Raw genomic sequence first — 24,467 nt, forward strand, 5'->3', positions numbered from 1 at the left:
TATGTGCATGATTCGCTGGCCCCTGCCCACACTTCTCGCACCCCCTGGAGAACCTACTTATCCATGCCTGAGTCATATGCACTCTATGGACCAGCTTGAACTGAATCAAGCTCATCCTTGCGCAGGAGGAGTTTGAGTTCACCCTCCACATCGCCTCGAACCGCAGTCCCCAGCCTATTCCCCCATCTAACTCCTCCTTCCATTTGTTCTTAATCCTTACCACTTGCACCCCACCCTGCTCTCCAAACCACCCATACATATCTCCAATCCTACCCTCCACCAACTCATCCGGGAGCAGCAATTGCTCCATTGAAGTGTACTCCGGCAACCTGGGAAACGCCCTTCATTTTTTCCGTGCAAAGTCCTGAACCTGCATATTTCTAAACTCACTACCCTTGGTAACGCAAACCTCTCCCGCAACTCATCCAGACTCCCAAACATCCTTTCTGAGTACAAGTCGCTAACGCCTCCCTTCATTTCCCATACATCCCATCTATCTCCGCTGGCTTAAACACAGGGCGTCAGCACCGCCATCTCCTCCAACTTAAAATGTCTCCTCAGCTGATTCCTAACTATTGACTGAACCACCGGGGCCCCCGTATACTTCCCTGGAAACAGCAATGCCGTCATCATGACCCTCAAAATGGATCCCCTACAAGACTTCTCCATCTTAACCAACTTTACCCCCCCCCCCCCCCCCATTCGCTTCACCATCTCCACATTCGCCGCCAATAATAGTGCAGCGGGTTCGACAGAGCCCTATTTACCCTCAGCAGCTTCCTTTCCATATAAACTTCAAGATCACTGTCTCCAACTTCCGCAAGGAGGCCTTAGGGAGAAAGATCGAGAGGGTCTGAGAAACAAACAGGAACCTTGGCAGCACATTCATCTTTACCACCTGCACCCTCCCCGCTAGTGTCAGGTGCAAAGTGTCCCACCTCTTAAAATCCCCCCAAATCTCCTCCACGAACGTTGTCAAATTCCAGCTATTGCACCCCCCCCCCCCCCCCCCCCCCCCCCCCCCCCGCCGCCGCCTTCACCAGAAACATCTCACTCTTACAACATTTAGCTTACCCCAGAGAAGGCCCCAAACCTCTCCAATAGTCCCATGATCATACGCATACTCTCCAGCGGGTCCGACACAAACAGCAACAGGTCATCCGCGTATAACATCACCCAGTGCTCCCTGCTTCCCCTCGCAATCCCTTATTCACAGACCCTCGAAGGGCTCAACAGCGAACAGCAGTGGTGACAAACGATACCCCTGTCTCGTTCTCCTGTGCAGTTCAAAACTTTGAGAACTCATCTCGTTTGTATGAACGCTTGCCACTGGGGAGACATACAAAAGATGCAACCATGCCACAAACTTCAGACCAAACCCAAACCTACCCAAAATTTCAAATAAGTACCTCCACTCCACCCAATCGAAGGCCTCCTCCACATTCATAGAAACTGTAATGTTCTTTTCGGATGGCTTGGTATATATTACATCACTTGTAGCTAATGATACAAACGATTTATTAACATTAACTGTGGGTCAAATATATAAAAAACAACAGATGAATAACTGTATTAACATGCACAAGCAACCACTCTCCCCAGCTTCCTAGTCAGTCTGAGATCACATAACTCTAACATTCACTTGTATGATGTGGAGATGCCAACGTTGGACTGGAGTGGGCACATTAAGAAGTCTTACAACATCAGGTTAAAGTCCAACACGTTTGTTTCGGCTCATTAGCTTTCAGAGCGCAGCTCCTTCCTCAAGTGATTCACCTGATGAAGGAGCTGCGCTCCGAAAGCTAGTGATTCTAAACAAACCTATTGGACTTTAATCTGGTGTTGTAAGACATCTTGCTGTATTCACTTATATAATAATGAGACTCCTAATGGTCAGTCGGTGAATTACAACACAACTATGATATCACTACAAAGACAATTACTTTCGGCACCAGCACCCCCCCCAATCTCCCCGACAGAGTCATAACCACATTTTGTAGCCTCCTGATATGGCTAGAGAGCTGCCGGCCCTTTACAAAACCTGTTTGATCCTTGGAGACCTGCCCTGGCACACATCCTTCCATCCTGCCCGCCAACAACGTCGCCAGTACTTTCACATCCGTATTCAACAATGAAATGAGCTTGTATGACCAACACTCCAGCAGATCTTTCCCCTTCAGGATTAATGTAATCGATACCTGTGTCAATGTCTCTGGCAACTCCCCCTTCTCCAACACCTCACTAAACATCCCCAGCAGGTGAGGTGCCAGCACTGCCACAAACACCTTATAAAACTCCATCGGGTAGCCATCTGGCCCCAGGGCCTTCCCCGACTGCATTCCCCTCATACCGTCAATCACCTCCTTCAGCCCCAGTGGCTCCTCCAGCGCTGGCCTCTTCTCTTCCTCCAACCTTGGGAACTGCAACCCGAGCAAAAACCAGCCCATATCCCCTTCATCTCCACCCGGCTCGGCCCTATACAGCTTCTCATAATACCCCCTGAACATCTTGTTTATCCTCCCCGGCTTTGACACCACCTCCCTCTTCTCTGTCCGTACCTGACAATTTCCCTAGATGTAGCCTGTCTCCGCAACTGGTGGGTCAGTATACAGCTTGCCTTCTCTCTGTACTCGTACTGCACCCCCTTTGCCCTCCGTAACTGCCATTCCCATCGTCAAACTATCAAACTGCCCCTGCAACCTCTTTCTTTCCGCCAACAACTCCTTAGTGGGGGTCCTGTCCACCTCGACTATCTCATGCAGCAACCATCCGTGCTCCCCCCTCCTTCTCTTATCCCTGTGAGCCTTGAATTAGATCATCTCCCCTCGAACCACCACCTTCAAAGCGTCACAGAATGTGTGCTAACACCTCCCTGTTCTGATTAATCTCCATGTAATCCCCAATCACCAGTCTCACCTTTTCACAAACCCCTTACCTGCCAAAAGACGCAAATCTATAATGATAATCTTTATTGTCACAAGTAGGCTTACATTAACACTGCAATGGAGTTAATGTAAAAATACCATAGTCGCCACACTCCAGCACCTGTTTGGGTAAAAAGAGTGAAAATTCAGAATTTACAATTCACCTAACAAGTACGTCTTTCGGGAATCTAGCCTCCAGCCTGGTCTCTGCACCTGCCCCAAGCTGAGCCTCACCTCCAACCAATATTGTGCATGATCCGAAATCACAATTCCCATATTCACCACCCCCATCAGCACCGCTCAAATAACCTCAAAGAAATCAATTCCCAAGTACACCTTACACATGTGCGAGACAAAGGAGTACTCTTTCCCCTCCCGGGTGCCTGAACCTCCACGGATCAACCATTCCCGGATGTTCCATAAATCCTCTCAACTCCTTTGCCATCCTCTACCTTCCCACTGACTTGGGGTTCGACCTGTCCACCATTGGCTCCAACACACAATTAAAATCTCCACCCATAATCAGTTGCTGTGTGTCTAAATCCAGGAACGCTCCCACTAACCCCTTTACGAACCCTACATCAACCCAATTGAGAGCATTTGCATTGACTATCACCACCAGCATCTCCCCAAGCACCACACTCACTACCACATATCTTTCCCCTGGGTTCTGCACTTCCTTGGACCCCACAAACCCCGTCCTTTGGTTCAACAGAATGACCACCTCCCGTGACTTTGAATTGAGGCACTTCTCCACGCGGTCATGATGATCCTCGAAGAGGTGCTATTACTCCCTCAATCACCTTCAATCAGTCGCCATACATCTGCTTCCTTTGCTGGCGAAATTCATCCTCGATGAAGGCCATCAACTTCTTCATCTAGGGCTTTCCCACTGATGGCAACCCTTCCCCTCTGCCATTCTTGCAATTGTTGCTGACCCATAGCTCCCCTCCAAATCCTTAGCCAGGTTTTTGAACTGTTTTTTGCCAGTGTTAGAAGCCAGTAGACGTGCCAATCTTGGGGAGGACCTCTCCTTCTCCACCTTCCACACCACCTGCTGCCAGAACTATCCTGCTAACGGAAAAAAGTGCCAAAACCAACACCATAGAACCAAAGCTGCTCTGTGTGTGACCATTCACACCATGGCTAGTCCATAACTCACCATTATTAAAAAGCACTTTGTTCATCCATCAAGAACCTCCACAATACCATGTCATGGTGCTATGCTCCACAAACTCCCGTGCTAACTCAGCATTTCCTCACTGTGCAATATGAGAATGGCAGCGCTATGACTCTCTCACCTGCCACACTGATGGCGCAGTAAAGCCACATCGCTGCTGGCACAGTGCTCCCAGTACTCCTTGACCTCCACTCCCATCTATTGAACTTTCACCCTCCCCCACAGCAATGTTCAGTTCTCTTATATCTGCCAGTATTCTCTAGTTATGCAGATGACAATTTCTGAAAAAGTATTGAGAGTCTGTCCATGTATTCAGTAGGTTGAGAAACACACCGGGGCCCCTGACCTTGGAGGGGGCTGTCGAAGCTGAAATGTGCCATTCAGCCTCTCTGGGTCCTTGGATCACCACATTCAGTAGCAGTTTGCGCTCAGCTCGCTCTCAGGAAAGAGTGAGACATTTCACAGAGGATAAGAGGAGCATTGCTCCGTTCTCAGTGCAAGTCATCAGTCTTCACCTTCAGCGTCCAGTCAATCTGTTTAGCACCCTGCCCATGAATGTTGTCACCATCGCAATGGTCCCCTGCAGACACTACAGTAGTGAGAGGATGTAAGACCCAATGGTGGGAGAGGTCTTCACACCCTAGTCCTGTTTGCCCCCAAACAGAGAATCTATGCAGATATCCCTCATCCTGCACCCCATGCGGGCTCCGGCCATTGCCCGAGGTCCTTCCTACACCTCCTTCATGGGTTTCCCCTCACTGTCCTCCTCGACATCCTCCTGATCCGAGGAGATGTGGCGCTACTCAATGTCCTCCTCATCCATTTGCTCGCCCAGCTGTAGTGCCAGGTTGTGTAGAGTGCCACTCAATAATGTTGGACGCCCACTGGGGGGCTGTGTTGAAGGGCTCCCACCAACTGGTCCATGCACCGTAACCGCATCTTAAAGAGTCAAATTGTCTGCTCAACTAGTGCATGCATCGATGCATGAGCCTCATTGTACCAAGTCTCAGCGGGTGTTTGTGGCTTCTGTACCTTCTGAATGGATGCCTTTTTACCCAACGGATCATCCCTCCAGCCGCTGCTCCCCTCAAAAACGGCTGGGATCTGCAAGCATCCCAATATGTAACTGTCATGGACGCTCACCAGGAAATGGGAACACAGCTGCATAATACACAATGTGTGTTCACAGGGATTGAGGGAGTGGTGTTCCTTGTAGTTCACAAATGGTGCTACATGCCACCATGGGGAACGCAGGGCTACATGGATGCTGTCGACGGCACCATGCACCTGGGGCATGCCTGCTATATGTGCACAGCCCATGGCCCAGACGTCCTGGCTCGCCTTGTCCCAGTTCAAGTTGATATACAAACATGATATTGCAAATAGCGCACTGTGAACTACCTTATGCACTTGTGTACGCAGACAGCTCACCCAACCAGCCCTGAAATGAGCCACTGGCATAAAGGATCAGGGCGGCAGTGACTTTCAGCCAATGATTGACCTCTCATTCCATGTGATGTCAACTCTTGCATCACCTGGCACAGGTGGTCCACTGTCCACCAGGACAGACACAGCCATCTCCAGCACAGGATCCCTGATATTTGGAGGCAGGAAGTTCTGTGGCGGTAGACCCATGGTGGATAGTGTCTTCTCCGAGGCTGTGCCACCTTTGGCACTGCTCCTAGAAGATCCTCTGCAGAGCACTGGTCCTGATTGCATGCAGCCACACATCAACGTTGCTGCTGCTGCTCAATAGCTACTGAAACAACTGCCAACTCGAATGGCTGCACGGAAGAGAACATCAAAGTGAGTGATGAGGAATCCTGATGATGCCCTGACACACAGCCCTCTCAGGCTCTGGGACATCCACCCATGTGCACCTCCCTATGTGAGCGCCTTTCCAATGATTCCCACTCCCTCCTCTGCCACACATTTGCTAATTGCCCACAGTTGCCCCTCTTAACACTACCTGAATGAAGCACTTTGACCCTTGATAGCCTCAGCGGGTCACGTGACTCCCCCAAGAGTGAGGGCAGTTGAGCGCATTCAATGGACCTGTGTTATAACCTGATTGGGGAATGGGTTGTTGTCACCCATCGTGTCGTGAATGGGGTGACTGATGAGTGACTTCACCATAATGATTTGTATTGGAGACCACACCTGTGTCACTTATGGAGCCAAGAGCATTAACCTTGGCGTTCAATGCTTGGGGGCTGAGCTTCTAACTGTATTGATCAACATAAATAACCGAGTACATTAAATCAAATAAATAAGAGTCAAATTAAAGGGACAGTCCCTTAAAGGGCCTTAAACAAAAAAGCGAATCACAAATGAGTTTTAAAACATCAAACAAAAAGGATTAGCTATTGGATGCCAATCAGTGACACATTCATGCATTGCAATTCTGACTAAATTGGCATGATTGACTTGTTACAGAAGTGTCAGGGAACTGATTAGGCAACTGGCTTCCCCTTGTGGCAGGCAAGGCTCACCCGATGCATGTGAAGACTGCAATTTACAGTCAGCTTCATGCTTAGAGCGCACCCTCATTCCCCCAGGTCTCATTGGCTGCGGATTGAATAAGCCTTCCAACTTGAACAGCCAGCCATCCATACATTAACCCCTGACAGCCTGGCTTCCATAACTAGTGGCCTTATACTTCCAGACAGCTCATGCCGTCAGGATTCTTCTGCCCTCACGAACCACCCCTTATCAGAGTTCCGCACTCTGCTCATGCAGCTTGGCATGTCATAGGACTCAATCCAGAAACCTCGCAGTCACACCCTGTACTGACCCAGTGATTTTGTCTGCTCCCACTTACTTTCCAGCTCCCACTTACTTTCCAGCTGCCACTCCAGAAGGGCAACACCTCAGTGGTGATACCATTGCAAGCCCAGCAAGGAAGACATGGGAAGCACTGCCTGCAAACTAGTCGACAGACCCCTTTAAATCTAGAGATAATCCGCTGAGATTTTCCAGCATTTTCTCTTCAGATTCTAGCATCTGCAGTAATTTGCTTTTATGCTTAAATCTAGATGCTCACAGTCATGAAGGGCCACTGAGATCTGCATGTGACCCGACCCCTTCCCTCCCTCCTCCCCAGTGTCCCTCTGCAATTGCCACCATGGAGGGTGATGGTAACCTGAGCGCTCACCTCCGATATTGTCATTGTCATTGTCTAATTTATTTATTTTTATTTTGAAATTGTAGTTGTTTAAGTTTACCAAGGGTTTAAGACATGGCAGGAGATCCCAGACCCGTGTCATGCTCCTCGTGTGCGATGTGGGAGCTCAGGGACACGTCCACTGTCCCTGGCTCCTTCACGTGCAAGAAGTGTGTTCAGTTGCAGCTCTTGTTAGACCGCTTGACGGCTCTGGAGCTGCGGATGGACTCACTTTGGAGCATCCGCGATGCTGAGGAGGTCGTGGATAGCACGTTTAGCGAGTTGGTCACACCGCAGGTGAAGGTTACTGAGGGAGATAGAAAATGGGTGACCAAAAGAAAGAGCAAGAGTAGGAAGGCAGTGCAGGTGTCCCCTGCGGTCATCTCCCTGCAAAACAGATATACCGCTTTGGATACTGTTGAGGGAGATGGCTCACCAGGGGAAGGCAGCAGCAGCCAGGTTCATGGCACCGTGGCTGGCTCTGCTGCACAGCAGGGCAGGAAGAAAAATGGCAGGGCTATAGTGATAGGGGACTCGATCGTAAGGGGAATAGACAGGCGGTTCTGTGGACGCAATCGAGACTCCAGGATGGTATGTTGCCTCCCTGGTGCAAGGGTCAAGGATGTCTCGGAGCGGCTGCAGGACATTCTGGGGGGGGAGGGTGAACAGCCAGCTGTCGTGGTGCACATAGGCACCAACGATATAGGTAAAAAACGGGATGAGGTCCTACAAGCGGAATTCAGGGAGTTAGGAGTTAAACTAAAAAGTAGGACCTCAAAGGTAATAATCTCAGGATTGCTACCAGTGCCACGAGCTAGTCAGAGTAGGAATGTCAGGATAGATAGGATGAATGCGTGGCTCGAGAGATGGTGCAAGAGGGAGGGATTCAAATTCCTGGGGCATTGGGACCGGTTCTGGGGGAGGTGGGACCAGTACAAACCGGACGGTCTGCACTTGGGCAGGACTGGAACCGATGTCCTAGGGGGGGTGTTTTCTAGAGCTGTTGGGGAGGGTTTAAACTAATGTGGCAGGGGGATGGGAACCAATGCTGGAAGTTGGAAGGTAGTAAAACAGGGACAGAAACAAAAGGAAGTAAGGGGAAAAGTGCAAGGCAGAGAAGACATAGTCAGAAATCCATAAGGGCGACAGTACAAGGTACCGTGACTGAGGGGAGCACAGTGAATAGGCCCAGTAATAACAAAAGGAATAAAACTGGAGATGTTAAGATTCAAAACAGAGGTAAAAAAACCAACATAAGTGTACTTTACCTGAATGCTCGTAGTATTCGGAATAAAGTAAATGAGTTGGTGGCACAAATCATCGTGAAGGACTATGATTTAGTGGCTATTACGGAAACATGGTTAAAGGATGGTCACGACTGGGAGTTAAATATCCGAGGGTATCAAACTATTCGGAAGGACAGAGTGGATGGTAAGGGAGGTGGTGTTGCTCTGTTATTTAAGGATGACATCCGGGCAATAGTAAGGGATGACATCGGTGCTATGGAGGATAAGGTTGAATCCATTTGGGTGGAAATCAGGAATAGTAAGGCGAAAAAGTCACTGATAGGAGTAGTCTATCGGCCACCAAATAGTAACAAGATGGTGGGGCAGGCAATAAACAAAGAAATAACTGATGCATGTAGAAATGGTACAGCAGTTATCATGGGGGATTTTAATCTACATGTCGATTGGTTTAACCAGGTCGGTCAAGGCAACTGTGAGGAGGAGTTTATAGAATGTATCCGCGATAGTTTCCTAGAACAGTATGTAATGGAACCTACGAGGGAACAAGCGGTCCTAGATCTTGTCCTGTGTAATGAGACAGGATTGATTCATGATCTCATAGTTAGGGATCCTCTCGGAAGGAGCGATCACAATATGGTGGAATTTAAAATACAGATGGAGGGTGAGAAAGTAAAATCAAATACTAGTGTTTTGTGTTTAAACAAAGGAGATTACAAGGGGATGAGAGAAGAACTAGCTAAGGTAGACTGGGAGCTAAGACTTTATGGTGGAACAGTTGAGGAACAGTGGAGAACCTTCCAAGCGATTTTTCACAGTGCTCAGCAAAGGTTTATACCAACAAAAAGGAAGGACGGAAGAAAGAGGGAAAATCGACTGTGGATATCTAAGGAAATAAGGGAGAGTATCAAATTGAAGGAAAAAGCATATAAAGTGGCAAAGATTGCTGGGAGATTAGAGGACTGGGAAATCTTTAGGGGGCAACAGAAAGCTACTAAAAAAGCTATAAAGAAGAGTAAATAGAGTATGAGAGTAAACTTGCTCAGAATATAAAAACAGACAGTAAAAGTTTTTACAAATATATAAGACAAAAAAGAGTGGCTAAGGTAAATATTGGTCCTTTAGAGGATGAGAAGGGAGTTTTAATAATGGGAAATGAGGAAATGGCTGAGGAACTGAACAGGTTTTTTGGGTCGGTCTTCACAGTGGAAGACACAAATAACATGCCAGTGACTGATAGAAATGAGGCTATGACAGGTGAGGACCTTGAGATGATTGTTATCACTAAGGAGGGAGTGATGGGCAAGCTAATAGGGCTAAAGGTAGACAAGTCTCCTGGCCCTGATGGAATGCATCCCAGAGTGCTAAAAGAGATGGCTAGGGAAATTGCAGATGCACTGGTGATAATTTACCGAAATTCACTAGGCTCTGGGGTGGTCCCGGTGGATTGGAAATTAGCAAACGTGACGCCACTGTTTAAACAAGGAGGTAGGCAGAAAGCAGGAAATTATAGGCCAGTGAGTTTAACTTCGGTAATAGGGAAGATGCTGGAATCTATCATCAAGGAAGAAATTGCGAGGCATCTGGATAGAAATTGTCCCATTGGGCAGACGCAGCATGGGTTCGTAAAAGGCAGGTCGTGCCTAACTAATTTAGTGGAATTTTTTGAGGACATTACCAGTGCAGTAGATAACGGGGAGCCGATGGATGTGGTATATCTGGATTTCCAGAAAGCCTTTGACAAGGTGCCACACAAAAGGTTGCTGCATAAGATAAAGATGCATGGCATTAAGGGTAAAGTAGTAGCATGGATAGAGGATTGGTTAATTAATAGAAAGCAAAGAGTTGGGATAAATGGGTGTTTCTCTGGTTGGCAATCAGTAGCTAGTGGTGTCCCTCAGGGATCCGTGTTGGGCCCACAATTGTTCACAATTTACATTGATGATTTGGAGTTGGGGACCAAGGGCAATGTGTCCAAGTTTGCAGATGACACTAAGATGAGTGGTAAAGCGAAAAGTGCAGAGGATACTGGAAGTCTGCAGAGGGATTTGGATCTAGGTTAAGTGAATGGGCAGATGGAATACAATGTTGACAAATGTGAGGTTATCCATTTTGGTAGGAATAAGAGCAAACGGGATTATTATTTAAACGATAAAATATTAAAGCATGCCGCTGTTCAGAGAGACTTGGGTGTGCTAGTGCATGAGTCACAGAAGGTTGGTTTACAAGTGCAACAGGTGATTAAGAAGGCAAATGGAATTTTGTCCTTCATTGCTAGAGGGATGGAGTTTAAGACTAGGGAGGTTATGTTGCAATTGTATAAGGTGTTAGTGCGGCCACACCTGGAGTATTGTGTTCAGTTTTGGTCTCCTTACTTGAGAAAGGACGTACTGGCGCTGGAGGGTGTGCAGAGGAGATTCACTAGGTTAATCCCAGAGCTGAAGGGGTTGGATTATGAGGAGAGGTTGAGTAGACTGGGACTGTACTCATTGGAATTTAGAAGGATGAGGGGGGATCTTATAGAAACATTTAAAATTATGAAGGGAATAGATAGGATAGATGCGGGCAGGTTGTTTCCACTGGCGGGTGACAGCAGAACTAGGGGGCATAGCCTCAAAATAAGGGGAAGTAGATTTAGAACTGAGTTTAGGAGGAACTTCTTCACTCAAAGGGTTGTGAATCTATGGAATTCCTTGCCCAGTGAAGCAGTTGAGGCTCCTTCATTACATGTTTTTAAGGTAAAGATAGATAGTTTTTTGAAGAATAAAGGGATTAAGGGTTATGGTGTTCGGGCCGGAAAGTGGAGCTGAGTCCACAAAAGATCAGCCATGATCTCATTGAATGGCGGAGCAGGCTCGAGGGGCCAGATGGCCTACTCCTGCTCCTAGTTCTTATGTTCTTATATATCCCCCTCGTTGGTGAGGTCACCAGAATCGCGTTTTTATACAGCTGTTGTAAATTGGCCGACGAATGTCATGTTGGCATCCAATGATTATTCAGTGGGGGCTGAAAAGTCCCGGCTAAATATATGTAGATTTAGGTAAATGAGGTTCTCAACCATCCATGGTGGAAACTCTGGGTGGAATTCTCCGCAAGGCCCGACGCCGTCGTGAAACCCAGAGAGGCCGCTCCTCGACCCCTATTCTTCCCCCCCCCCCCCCCCCCCCCCGGTGGGATAGGAAGGCTGTGCCGTAAATCTCGGCCGCGGGGCCTTGTCGCTTGCGTTAAGGCCCGGCGCGCCGAGAGTGACGCGGCCGGCGCGCCTAATGACGTCAGGCACGCATGCGCGGTTGCCGTCTTCCCTCCGCTGCCCCGCAAGATGTGGCGGCTTGATCTTGCGGGGCGGCGGAGGGGGAAGAGTGCATCCCTTTGAGACGCCGGCCCGATGATCGGTGGGCACCGATCGCGGGCCAGTCCCCTCCCGAGCACGGTCGTGGTGCTCACTCCCCTCTCCGCCCCCCACAAGCCACAAACCAGCTTTTGGCGCCATGTTCACGCCGGCAGCGACCAGGTGTGGTTGCCGCCGGCGTGAACCGGTCGGGAACGGCAGGCCGCTCGGCCCATCCGGGTCGGAGAATCACAGCGGCCCGCGATTCTCCGAGCGGCCTGTCGCAAAACGCGACACGCCATTTTGTGGGGGGGGTTGGGAGAATCGCGGGGGGTGCCAGAGCGGCCCTCCCGCGATTCTCCCACCCAGCGTGGGAGCGGAGAATCGCGCCCTCTGTTACAGTATCGGATGAGGGGCATGGAAAATCGATAACGTGATCTTATTGGCGAGAATCGCATTTCCCAATTCTTGCCAGACTTTTTACCCATGTCACCGTTCTTGCTGATGGCTAATGCAATCTCAAAATTTCCCTTAGAGTCTCTGCTCCATAATTGCCAGTATGACATCTGAGCAATCCATTTCAGTGCCACCATTAGGCAAAAAAGGAGTTCCATTTCTTAAATATACAGCTGGTCTGCGACTAGAGGTGCAAAATCATGTACAATAATACTACTGCTTTGGAGCTGCCATGATTTACATTATTCTGCAGCATTTGTAGGTTCCACATTATTTGAAGAGACTGGTTGACTCATTGGTTGGCTACTCAAGACTACGGTATTTGATTGGTGCTTTGGCTCATGATTCTTTGGAGACATCAACAGATAAGACCTAAAGAGAGTAGCAGTGAGGGTGTTGGTGCAATAGACCATTGCAACATTAAGTTAAAGGTATGAATGTCTCAACAGATCAGATCAAGAGAAGTCTTTAAATACAGTCTGTTTAAGGGATATAAAGATATTGTAGCAAACTGTGTCTTCTACAGCTTTTCCCTTATAATGACCGCTACAATGATAAAGGTAGATAAAAATAAGCCCGTATTTATATTATTCTTTGGAGGGTACAGCAGTCTCTCATTGTGGAACCCTGATATTTAGTGCAAATGTTATCCAACCTAAAGCTGCCAGCTGCATGTGTGCATAAGATGCTGCCAAAAAATTGGATCACCATGACTGCTTCTGCCATGTATGAAGTAAAATTTAAGTCGTTGCAAACGTTAGTCCACCTCATCCTAAATGAACTGTCATTTCATACTTGAGTAACATTAACCCAAAAGTTCTGTGCATGCAAATGTAAAATCAAAGCTGAATTATATCAGCTTTGTGTCCTTGTGTCACTGAGTGCTGAATTTGAGTGCCTTTGAGTGCTATAGTGAGAGTTTGGTAACTGAGGGACATTAAGGGTTCATTTTTATCTAAAGTCTAGTCTTTCTTTTATTTAGTTAATTAACTTAAAAGTTGCTGTTTGGTTTAGAAGAATGTGAATTTTCAATCAGCTTTAAACAAAGGTTCTACTTGCAGCTGGAGCTTGTTAATTAGTTAATTGGATTAGGCCAGTTTTCAGAGGCTAGAGTCACAGTATAAAGGTGAGCCAGCTACAGTGCAGACTTTGTTTGCGCTGAGTGCTGAATTTGGGTACATTTGAGTGCTATAGTGAGCGTTTGGTGACTGAGGGAGCAAGGTGCTCCTTTCATTTTGTTTCCTACATTTCCTGAAAGAGTGTGAAGGGAGCCGGGGTTTACATACAGTGCAGCTGACTGGGAGCAGAGTCGGAGGGCAGAGTTCCAGTTGGTTCACAGCACAGCTACATTCTGTAACATCAGAGGGGATGGAGGCTAGGGCAGTTGCATGCGCCTCCTGTAGGATGTGGGTGGTGAGGGATACCACCGGTATCCCCACTGACTATACCTGCGGGAAGTGCACCCAACTCCAGCTTCTCAGAGACCGCGTTAGGGAACTGGAGCTGGAGCTGGATGAACTTTGGATCATCCGGGAGGCAGAGGGGGTGATAGTGAAGAGTTACATGGAGGTAGCCACACCCAAGGTACAGGACAAGAGTAGCTGGGTTACAGTCAGGGGAAGGAAAATGAAGGCGCAAACAGTGCAGGGATCCCTCATGGCCAGTCCCCTTCAAAACAAGTATATCGTTTTGGATGGTGTTGGGCAGGATGACCTACCGGGGGAAAAGGCCTTATCCGCCAGTCTCTGGCCTGAGCTTGGCTCTGTGGCTCTGAAGGGAAGGGGGAAGAATAGAAAAGCAATAGTGATAGGAGACTCAATGATTAGGGGAATGGATAGGAGATTCTGTGATTGCGAACAAGACTCCCCGGAAGGTATGTTGCCTCCCAGGTACCAGGGCCAGGAATGTCTCGGATCGAGTCTACAGGATTTTAAGGGGGAGGGGGAGCAACCAGGAGTCTTGGTGCACATAGGCGCCAACGACATAGCTGAGAAAAGGGATGAGGATCTAAAAAGTGATTTTAGGGAGTTAGGTTGGAAACTAAAGAGCAGGACAAGCAGAGTAGTGACCTCAGGATTACTATCGGTGCCACGTGAAAGTGAGGCAAGGAACAGAGAGCGAGTACAGCTGAACACGTGGCTACAGGGCTAGTGCAGGAGGGAAGGCTTCAGATATGTTGAATATTGGGATATCTTTTGGGAAAGGCGGGACCTGTAAATGAAGGACGGATTGCACCTAAACTGGAGGGGCACCAATATCCTGGGTGGGTGGTTTGCTAGAGCTCTTTGGAAGGGTTTAAATTAGTTTGGCAGGGGGATGGGAACCAGAGCTATGGATCAGAGGATAGGGTAGCTGTTGAACAGGCAGAAATAGCATGCAGCAAGTCTGTGAGGAAGGATAGACAGTTGATAGGGGAAAGTTGCACTCAGTGGAATGCTTTAAAGTGAGTCTGTTTCAATGTAAGGAGTGTCATGAATAAGGGAGATGAACTTAGAGCATGGATCAGCACTTGGAACCATGATGTTGTGGCCATTACGGAGACATGGATTTCACAGGGGCAGGAATGGTTGTTAGATGTTCTGGGGTTTAGATGTTTTCAGAAAAATAGGGAGGGAGGTAAAAGAGGACGGGGAGCGGCACTGTTAATTAGAGAGTGCACCACAGCTGCAGAAAAGGAGGTAGTTGAGGAGGGTTTGTCTACTCAGTCAGTATGGGTGGAAGTCAGAAACAAGAAAGGAGCAGTCACTTTATTGGGAGTTTTCTGTAGATCCCCCAATAGCAGCAGAGAGATAGAGGAACAGATTTGGCGGCAGATCTTCAAAAAGTGCAGAAGTAACAGAGTTGTTGTGATGGGTGACTTCAACTTCCCTAATATTGACTGGAACCTCCTTAGTGCAAATTGTTTGGATGGAGCAGATTTTGTCAGGTGTGTACAGGAAGGATTCCCGACTCTATATGTAGATAGGCCGACTAGGGGGGAGGCCATATTGGACTTGGTGCTCAGCAACAAACCAGGCCAGGTGTCAGATGCCTCGGTGGGAGAGCATTTCGGTGACAGTGACCACAACCCCTTGACCTTTACCATAGTCATGGAGAGGGATAGGAACAGGCAGTATGGGAAAGTATTTAATTGGGGGAGGGAAAATTATACTGCCATTAGACAGGAGCTGAGGAGCATAAACTGCGAACAATTGTTCTTGGGGAAATGCACAACAGTAATATGGGGGTTGTTTAAGGAGCACTTGCTGCGAGTGCTGGATAGTTTTGTCCCACTGAGACGAGGAAGGAATGGTAAGGTGAAGGAGCCTTGGATGACAAGAGAAGTGGAGCTTCTAGTCAAGAGGAAGAAGGAAGCTTATGTAAGGTTGAGGAAGCAAGGATCTGGCCCGGCTCTAGAGGTTACAAGGTAGCCATGAAGGAACTCAAAAATTGACTGAGGAGAGCTAGAAGGGGCAAGAAAAAGCCCTGGTGGGAAGGATTAGGGAACACCCAAGGCGTTCTACACTTACGTGAGAAATAAGAGGATGATCAGAGTGAAAGTAGGGTCGATCAAGGATAATGGAGGGAACTTGTGCCTGGCGTCTGAGGAAGTAGGGAAGGCCCTAAATGAATATTTTGCTTCAGTATTTATGAGAGAGAGGGACCTGGTTGCTCATGAGAACAGTGTGAACCAGGTTAATAGACTCGAACAGGTTGATATTAAGGAGGATGTGCTGGAAATTTTGAAAAGCATCAGGATAGACAAGTCCCCTGGGCCTGACGGGATATACCCAAGGTTACTACGGGAGGCGAGGGAGGAGATTGCTGTGCCGTTGGCGATGATCTTTGCGTCCTCACTCTCCACTAGAGTAGTACCAGATGATTGGAGGGAGACGAATGTTGTTCCCCTGTTCAAGAAAGGGAATAGGGAAATCCCTAGGAATTACAGACCCATGAGTCTTACGTTTGTGGTGAGCAAAATATTGGAAAGGATTCTGAGAGATAGGATTTATGATTATTTAGAAAAACATAGTTTGATTAAAGATAGCATAGCTTTGTGAGGGGCAGGTCATGCCTCACAAGCCTCATTGAATTCTCTGAGGATGTGACGAGACACATTGACGAAGGTCGGGCAGTGGATGTGTATATGGATTTCAGTAAGGCATTTGATAAGGTTCCCCATCGTAGGCTCATTCAGAAAGTTAGGGGGCATGGGATACAGGGAAATTTGGCTGTCTGGATATAGAATTGGCTGGCCGAAAGAAGACAGCGAGTGGTAGTGGATGGAAAGTATTCCGCCTGGAGGTCGGTGACCAGTGGTATCCCGCAAGGATCTATTCTGGGACCTGTGTTCTTTGTGGTTTTTATAGATGACTTGGATGAGAAAGTGGAAGGATGGGTTAGTAAGTTTGCCAATGACATGAAGGTTGGTGGAGTTGTAGATAGTGTTGAGGGTTGTTACCGGTTACAACAGGACATTGACAGGATGCTGAGCTGGGTTGAGAAGTGGCAGATGGAGTTCAACCTTGAGAAATGTGAAGTGATTCATTTTGGAAAGTCGAATTTGAATGCTGAATACAGGGTTAAAGACATGATTCTTGGAATTGTGGAGGAACAGAGGGATCTTGGGGTCCATGTACATAGAACCCTCAAAGTTGCCACCCAGGGTTGTTAAGAAGGCATGTGGTGTCTTTGTTTTCATTAACAGGGGGATTAAGTTTAAGAGCCGCAAAGTTTTGCTGCAGCTTTATAAAACCCTAGTTAGACCACACTTGGAATATTGTGTCCAGTTCTGGTCGCCCCATAATAGGAAGGATGTGGATGATTTACAGAGGGTACAGAGGGGATTTACCAGGATGCTGCCTGGACTGGAGGGCATGTCTTATGAAGAAAGGTTGAGGGAGCTAGGGCTTTTCTCACTAGAGCGAAGAAGGCAGAGAGGTGACTTGATAGAGGTGTACAAGGTGATGAGAGGCATGGATAGAGTGGATAGCCAGATACTTTTCCCCAGGGTGGAAATGGCTGTCACGAGCGGACATAATATTAAAGTGATTGGAGGAAGGTATAGGGGAGATGTCAGAGGTAGGTTCTTTACACAGAGAGTGGTGGGTGTGTGGAATGCACTGCCAGCAGAGGTGGTGGAGTCAGTGTCATTAGGGACATTTAAATGACACTTAGACAAGCACATGGACAGCAGTAAATTGAAGGGGTATAGGTTAGGTTGAGCTTAGATTCGGATAAATGGTCGGCGCAACATCATGGGCTGAAGAGCCTGTACTAAGCTGTACTGTTCTATGTTCTATATCACTTTTATTTCAATTTATTGATTTATTTCCAATTGTTTAACTGTTGATTTTTGAAAGTACCATTGAGCAATTAAAATACATTTCTATGGAACATTCGTGTCACAAAGAGAGAAATTCCAGGATTGGCAATCCTTGAATATTACGATAAATCTTCGATCAAGTTTTTACTATAAGTTATTCAAGAATGATATTTGTCCTTTTTACAGTTATTTGATCGGTTGAAGCTCTTTGGGATGCCTGCAAAGCACCAACCAGATTTTATCTACCTAAGGCATGTGCCTCTTCGGAAAGTCCATCTCTTCACTGTGATCCAAGCTTCTTGCTTAATTATTCTCTGGATAATAAAAGCTTCCCGGGCTGCCATTGTCTTTCCTATGATGGTATGAAACTACAATAATAAAGATACCCCCAATTTATTTTAGAAATGAAACCAAAATGCAGATCAGTTTAATGGACCTGCTTTACTTTAAAAACTATTTTGGTGATGATGCTTTTAAAGTAATGATATAAATTGATCGTTGTATCTATTTGCTTCACTTAAACTTTAGAAACAAGTAAAGGTTTATTAAAATGCTCATGAATAAAACAGTTTGCATGCATTTTTGAACATATACACAGGAAATGATTTAAAAAGTGATGCATCAATGGAGGATTTATTACATTTCAAAAATAGCAGAGGTTATTTCTAATTTGTTTCACAGTTACGCTTTTCCATGCTAAGCAACACTTTTTTCTAGTTTTTCTTTGCTTGATGACTGCTGAAACTTGCACCTGTTTCAGGTTTTGGCCCTCGTGTTTATACGGAAATTGATGGATTTCATCTTCACTAAACGAGAGCTGAGCTGGCTGGATGATTTGATGCCCGAGAGTAAAAAGAAAAAATTAGAAGATGAAGAAAAAGAAGTAAGAGACTCAATTTGTTGGTTTCCTTGTCTGCACTGCCGAACGTATGTGTCACAATAGAGTGCCTAGAAGAGGAAAGTTAAACAGTCTCACCTGCTGAAAGTGTGCCAACTTGATGTCCTCTCTCATTTTCAGACCTGCTGGGCTTGTATTGTTTAAATTGCTCAGCTCAGATGGGTGGCTTTGTACAACTTTAATGTACATCTACCCATCTCATCACTCCTTTGCTCTTTTTTCACTTTTTACTTTATTTTAGCCCTGCTGGACCACTCACTTCTTTTCCGGTGCCTTCTTTCACTTCTCCCCTCTCAGGTGCTGATTCCCGACCACAAGCCTTCAGGTATTCCTTTGCTCTTGTACCTTTCCTAGGCTCATCCCCCTACCGGTTTCCTGCTTATAGATCAGTACAGCACAGAACAGGCCCTTCGGCCCTCGATACCTATACCCGTAACCCAACAACCCCCCCCCCCTTAACCTTACTTTTAAGGACACTACGGGCAATTTATCATGGCCAATCCACCTAACCCGCACATCTTTGGACTGTGGGAGGAAACCGGAGCACCCGGAGGAAACCCACGCACACACGGGGAGGATGTGCAGACTCCGCACAGACAGTGACCCAGCCGGGAATCGAACCTGGGACCCTGGAGCTGTGAAGCATTTATGCTAACCATCATGCTACCGTGCTGCCCGGTTTGTGCTTGTGGCTCTATCCTGTCTAACTCACTCCTCCTACTGCTGATGCTGTGGACTCTGCCAGTGGATCAGCGCTCACTGGCCCCTGCAAATCTCCCTATAGTATGTCCGTTCACTTGTGGACAAGGTCCTTTTCATCCATGAATTTCCAATGGATGATTACTTCAACATCATAACCTGATCGAGCCCTGGCTGAGAGATAATGACACCTTTTGGTCATCTTCTAAAGATTAGACGGTAGCAAATGTAATTTTATTATTTGAGAAAGGAGGCAGAGAGAGAAAATGAGGAACTACAGATCTGTTCGTCTCATTGTGGGAAAATACTAGAATTCATTGTAAAGGGTGTGATAACTAGACACTCAGAAAATATTGGGAGGATCGGGCAGAGTCAGCTTGGATTTATGAAAGGGAAATCATGTTTTACAAACCTGATTGAGTTTTTGAGGATGCCTTTGACATGGTTAACCACACTACCCTCCTGCGATGCCTCTCCATGTTGTCCGGCTGCCCTCGCCTGGTCTATTATTATCTATCTAATTGTAGCCAATGTATCACCTGCAATGGCTTTTTCAGCTTCTGCACAATTATCACTAAGGATTGATTTTGGGTCCCTTTCTATTTTTATTCATTTGCTGTCCCTTGATACCATAATTCAAAAACACGCCTATTTCCATGAATGCTGATGAATCCTATACCTCACCACCACTTCTCTTGACCCTGCTACTGTCCATAAATTATCAGACTACATGTCTTACAGTCAATACTCGATCAGCAGAAATTTCCTCCAATTAAATATTAGGAAGACTGAAGACACTGGTCATACCCCTGCTGCCGGTTTCCCAGTGGGGTGAGGTGAGGTGGTTTCAATGGGAAACCCCATTGACAGCCGTGTGACCAGAAGGTCCCGCCACCGGTCAGTGGTGGGTCACCTCCTACTCCAAGAAACACACCACGAGGGGGCCAGAGAATCTCGCCCACTGTCTTTTGCACCTGCTACAATCTCCACTCGCTAGCCACCATCTCAACCCCTCTCCCTCATACTTGCCCGAGACTAAACTAGTTTGTTCAAAATCTCTCTGAACGTTCAAGCCCATATCATGCTATCACTGAGCCCACAGATATCCACTTCCATAACATTGTCTGACTTCATCCTATCCTCAGTTCACCTGCTGCTGAACTGAACTCCTTGTCCAGACTTACCTCCAAACTTGACTATTCTAATGCACTTCTGGCTGGCTTCCCAGGTTCCACCCTCTGTCGTTTTGAGGCTATCCAAAATTCTGCTGCCCGTGTCCTAACTTGCATGCAATCGCTTTCATTCATCAGCCCTTGCTTGCTACACTGGCCTACACCTTCCCCCTGCTAAACAATGCCTTGATTTTTAAATTGTTACCCTTGTTTTCAAATATCTCTATGGCCTGACCCCCTCCTTATGTCTGTAATCCCCTCTAGCCTTGTAAAATACCCTCTGATTCTGGTCTCTTGAACATCCCTGATTTTAATTGTTCTAAAGTGCTTCCAGCTGCCTAGGCCTAGGCTCTAGAAATCCCTACCGAAAGCTCTCCACCTCTCGACCTCGTTTTCCTCCTTGAAAACACTCCTTCAAACCCACTTCTTTGATCAAGCTTTTGGTCATCTGACTACATATCTGCTTGTGTGGCTGGGTGTAACATTTTGTTTCGTATTTTCTCTGTGAAACACTTGAGATATTTTCTTACATTAAAAGTTGCTCTATAATTACAAGTTGTTTTTAAGTAAAGAATGAGAAATCTCTACCTTTAGCAGGATTCCGACTTATTGACAATGAAATTCCGCCTTTTAATTTATTTTCTGATGTCTGCCTCCCCTCAGCTGCCAGCCCTCTAATGTGGCCAAAGTTGGGAAAAGAGAGTCTGAACTTGGAGATCGCCACCAGTAATCAGGCTGAGAGCTGAACTTGGGGTGGCATCGCAAAGGCCACGGGGTCATCAAGCCTGGGGCAGGAAGAGCTGGGGAGAGGAACTGCTGAGTGAATTGGAGGAGGGTGATTGTGTGGAGGGACTGCTGATTGAGTGAGTGAAAGGGGTAGGGGAAAAAGGGGCTGTGCAAGGGGCTGATTACAATGTATGTGGAGGTAAGGGGAACTGGGGCTTCACTGAATCCTTTGTCACCATGGAATGTGTAGAACATGACTGAAACCTACATAAGTATATAAAATAATACTTCTGCAAAGTGCTGTAAAAATGCAGTTTTTCATATTTATATGATATATTGTGTGAAACACAAACTTTAATCATTCTATACTGAATGTTACCATGTTGCTTTATTGCTGTTGTGTTTTTTGCTGGTGTCTGGGGTCATGCTAATTTCAAGAGGTTCAAAAAATATATTTTTTTCCTTGGATGCGAGCATCACTGGCAAAGCCAGCATTTGTTTCCCATACCTAGTTACCCTTGAGGAGGTGGCGGTGAATCAAAATAGGCTCACATTGGAAAACAGCTTACTTTGGGGGCAGCACGGTAGCATTGTGGATACTGTAGCACAATTGCTTCACAGCTCCAGGGTTCCAGGTTCGATTCCGGCTTGGGTCACTGTCTGTGCGGAGTCTGCACATCCTCCCCAAGGTGTGTGTGGATTTCCTCCGGGTGCTCTGGTTTCCTCCCACAGACCAAAGATGTGCACGTTAGGTGGATTGGCCATGCTAAATTGCCCTTAGCGTCCAAAATTGCCCTTAGTGTCGGGTGGGGTTACTGGGTTATGGGGATAGGGTGGAGGTGTGAACTTTGGGTAGGGTGCTCTTTCCAAGAGCTGGTGCAGACTCGATGGGCCGAATGGCCTCCTTCTGCACTGTAAATTCTATGATCAAATTCTATGATAGAAACATACAGAGAAAATAAAAGCAGAAGTGGGCCATTTGGCCCTTGAGCCTGCTCTGCCATTCATTATGATGTGGGGTTGCCGGCGTTGGACTGGGGTGAGCACAGTAAGAACTCATTATGAACTTCATTATGATCATGGCTGATCATCAAGTTCAATACCTTGATCCTGCTTTCTTCTTTCCCTACACCCCATACCCCTTGATCCCTTTATCCCCAAGAGCTCTATCTCACTCCTCGAAATTACACAATGTTTTGGCCTCAACTACTTTCTGTGGTAGTGAATTTCACATATTCACTGCTCTCTGGGTGAAGAAATTTCTCCTCACCTCAGTCCTAAATATTTATCGCTTATCCTCAAGCTATGACCCCTAGTTCTGGACTCCCCCACCATCGGGAACATTCTTTCCAAATCTACTCTGTCTAATCCTGTTAGAATTTTATAAGTTTCAATGAGATCCCCTCTCTCTCGTCTAAACTACAATGAATATAATCCTAACTGATTTGGTCTCATATGATAGTCCCGCTATCCCAGGAAATAGCCTGGTAAATCTTCACTGAACTCCATCCATAGCAAGAACATCTTTGCTCAGATAAGGACACCAAAACTGCTCCAGGTGTGGAGCCTCACCAATGCCATATATTGTAGTAAAACATCTCTATTCCTATACTCAATTCTTCTTGCTATGAAAGCCAACATACCATTTGCTTTCTTTACTGCCTGTGGTACCTACGCACTTACTTTCAGAGGCTGATGTATGAGGACACCAAGGTCTGGCTGAGTATCCACCTCTCTCAATTTACACCCATTCAAATAATAATCTGCCTTCCTATTTTTGCTATGGAAGCTGATAACCTCACATTTATCCACATTATATTGCAAATGCCACTCACTCAGCCTATCCAATTCCTGCTGAAGCATCGCTGCATTCTCCTCACAGCTCACCCTTCCAACTTTGAAAATTGGGAGACAATACATTTAGTTCCCTCGTCTTGCAAAGCATTTCAGTATTCTTTTGCTTCGCTTCGCATGTACTTCATCCAGCAAGGCTATGTTCTGTTATTAGATTGTGACAGGTTTGGATAAGGAAGACAAAGAGAAACTGTTTCCATTAGCTGATGATACAAGAACTATGGGACAGGGGTTGTGGGCAAGAGATGTCGGGTTGAGGGCAGCACGGTGGCGCAGTGGTTAGTGCTGCTACCTCACGGCTCCGAGGTCACAGGTTTGATCCCGGCTCTGGGTCACTGTCCGTGTGGAGTTTGCACATTCTCCCTGTATTTGTGGGGGTTTCGCCCCCACAACCCAAAGCTGTGCAGGCTAGGTGGATTGGCCACACTAAATTGCCCCTTAATTGGAAAAAATTAATTGGGTACTCTAAATTTCTAAAATAAAAATTTAAAAGCAGATGTTGGGCTGGTGTGAAAAAGAGGTTTTGTTATCCAAAGAGTAGTAATATCCTGGAACTCGCTGCCTACAAGGTTGGTGGAAGCACAGACTGTCAATTATTTCAAAAGGAAATTGGTGAGCACTTGAAAAAAATAAACTTGCAGGACCACAGGGCTAGATCGGGGGAATGGGACTGACTGGATTGTTCTATAGAGAGCCAGCATAGACTCAATGGTCCAAATGACTTCCTTCAGTGCTGCAAATTATTCCATGGGTTGAAATTTACTGGCCCCGGTGAGGCAGGCTGGGGGTCATTGAGATTGCAGGAAGATGGGTCGGTTGGCATTCTGAGCTGTTCAGCCATTGGAGCATTTTACCAATGCTGGGACTGGAAGCAGACAGAGGCGGCCAGATTTCCATATTTAAATGCTCTGTTGAGCATGATTTATTTGTGCTGTTGGCATTTTCCAATGGTGGGCTGACTTTCCTCCATACGGGAAGGACTCCAGCTAAATGGAGGTGGCCTCCCAGAATGGGGGGAAGACAAGCCACATGTAGGAAAGGCAACAGCTGTAGCCCCAAAGACCTTCTCGGATGGGTTTCTTTTCTGACCGTTGACCCCATGAATTTTTTAATTTATTTTTCCCCTTATCTTCCTAGCTGCTGAGGTGGCCGGAATACCTCATCAGCAACCACCTTTCCTGATGGCATTGCTGAGGTTTCAGAGCTGCTGATCCTCTGATTGAGCCTGAAGTATCAAGAGTTCACCATGTCCTGAATTAAATGGCAGGCTCAAAAGTGGCCTATTACAATTGATGAGTGGATTTGCTGCCAGCCAGTCTGGCGTTGGGACCCGCTTTTCACTTAGACGTCTTGGGCCCCAGTCACTTGATGAAATTCTATGCCATAGCTGAGCTTCCCCATGCTGGTAACCAGTGGTGGGAATCATGATGGCCCAGTGAATCAGGCGCCGGGCACAAAACAGTTCGTGAAACCCATTGTGGTTCTCCCCGTCCACTCCATTGGTCCCACTGAGGGTCC

The 24,467-nt window shown here is 46.8% G+C and overlaps 1 protein-coding gene across 3 annotated transcripts in view; it reads left to right on the forward strand.

Annotated features, from left to right (window-relative positions):
- Nucleotides 1-24,467, forward strand: part of LOC119961978 (sodium-driven chloride bicarbonate exchanger-like) — a 466,097-nt gene that overhangs the window by 410,359 nt on the left and 31,271 nt on the right. For all 3 annotated transcript variants that reach the window (XM_038789664.1, XM_038789662.1, XM_038789663.1), the window contains 2 exons: nucleotides 17,787-17,960; nucleotides 18,361-18,483. In XM_038789664.1, coding sequence (XP_038645592.1) covers nucleotides 17,787-17,960; nucleotides 18,361-18,483 — 297 coding nt within the window. The remainder of the gene's footprint in view (nucleotides 1-17,786; nucleotides 17,961-18,360; nucleotides 18,484-24,467) is intronic.

The sequence above is a fragment of the Scyliorhinus canicula genome, chromosome 2 (assembly GCF_902713615.1).
Source record: "Scyliorhinus canicula chromosome 2, sScyCan1.1, whole genome shotgun sequence".
In the NCBI taxonomy this organism is placed as follows: Eukaryota; Metazoa; Chordata; class Chondrichthyes; order Carcharhiniformes; family Scyliorhinidae; genus Scyliorhinus; species Scyliorhinus canicula.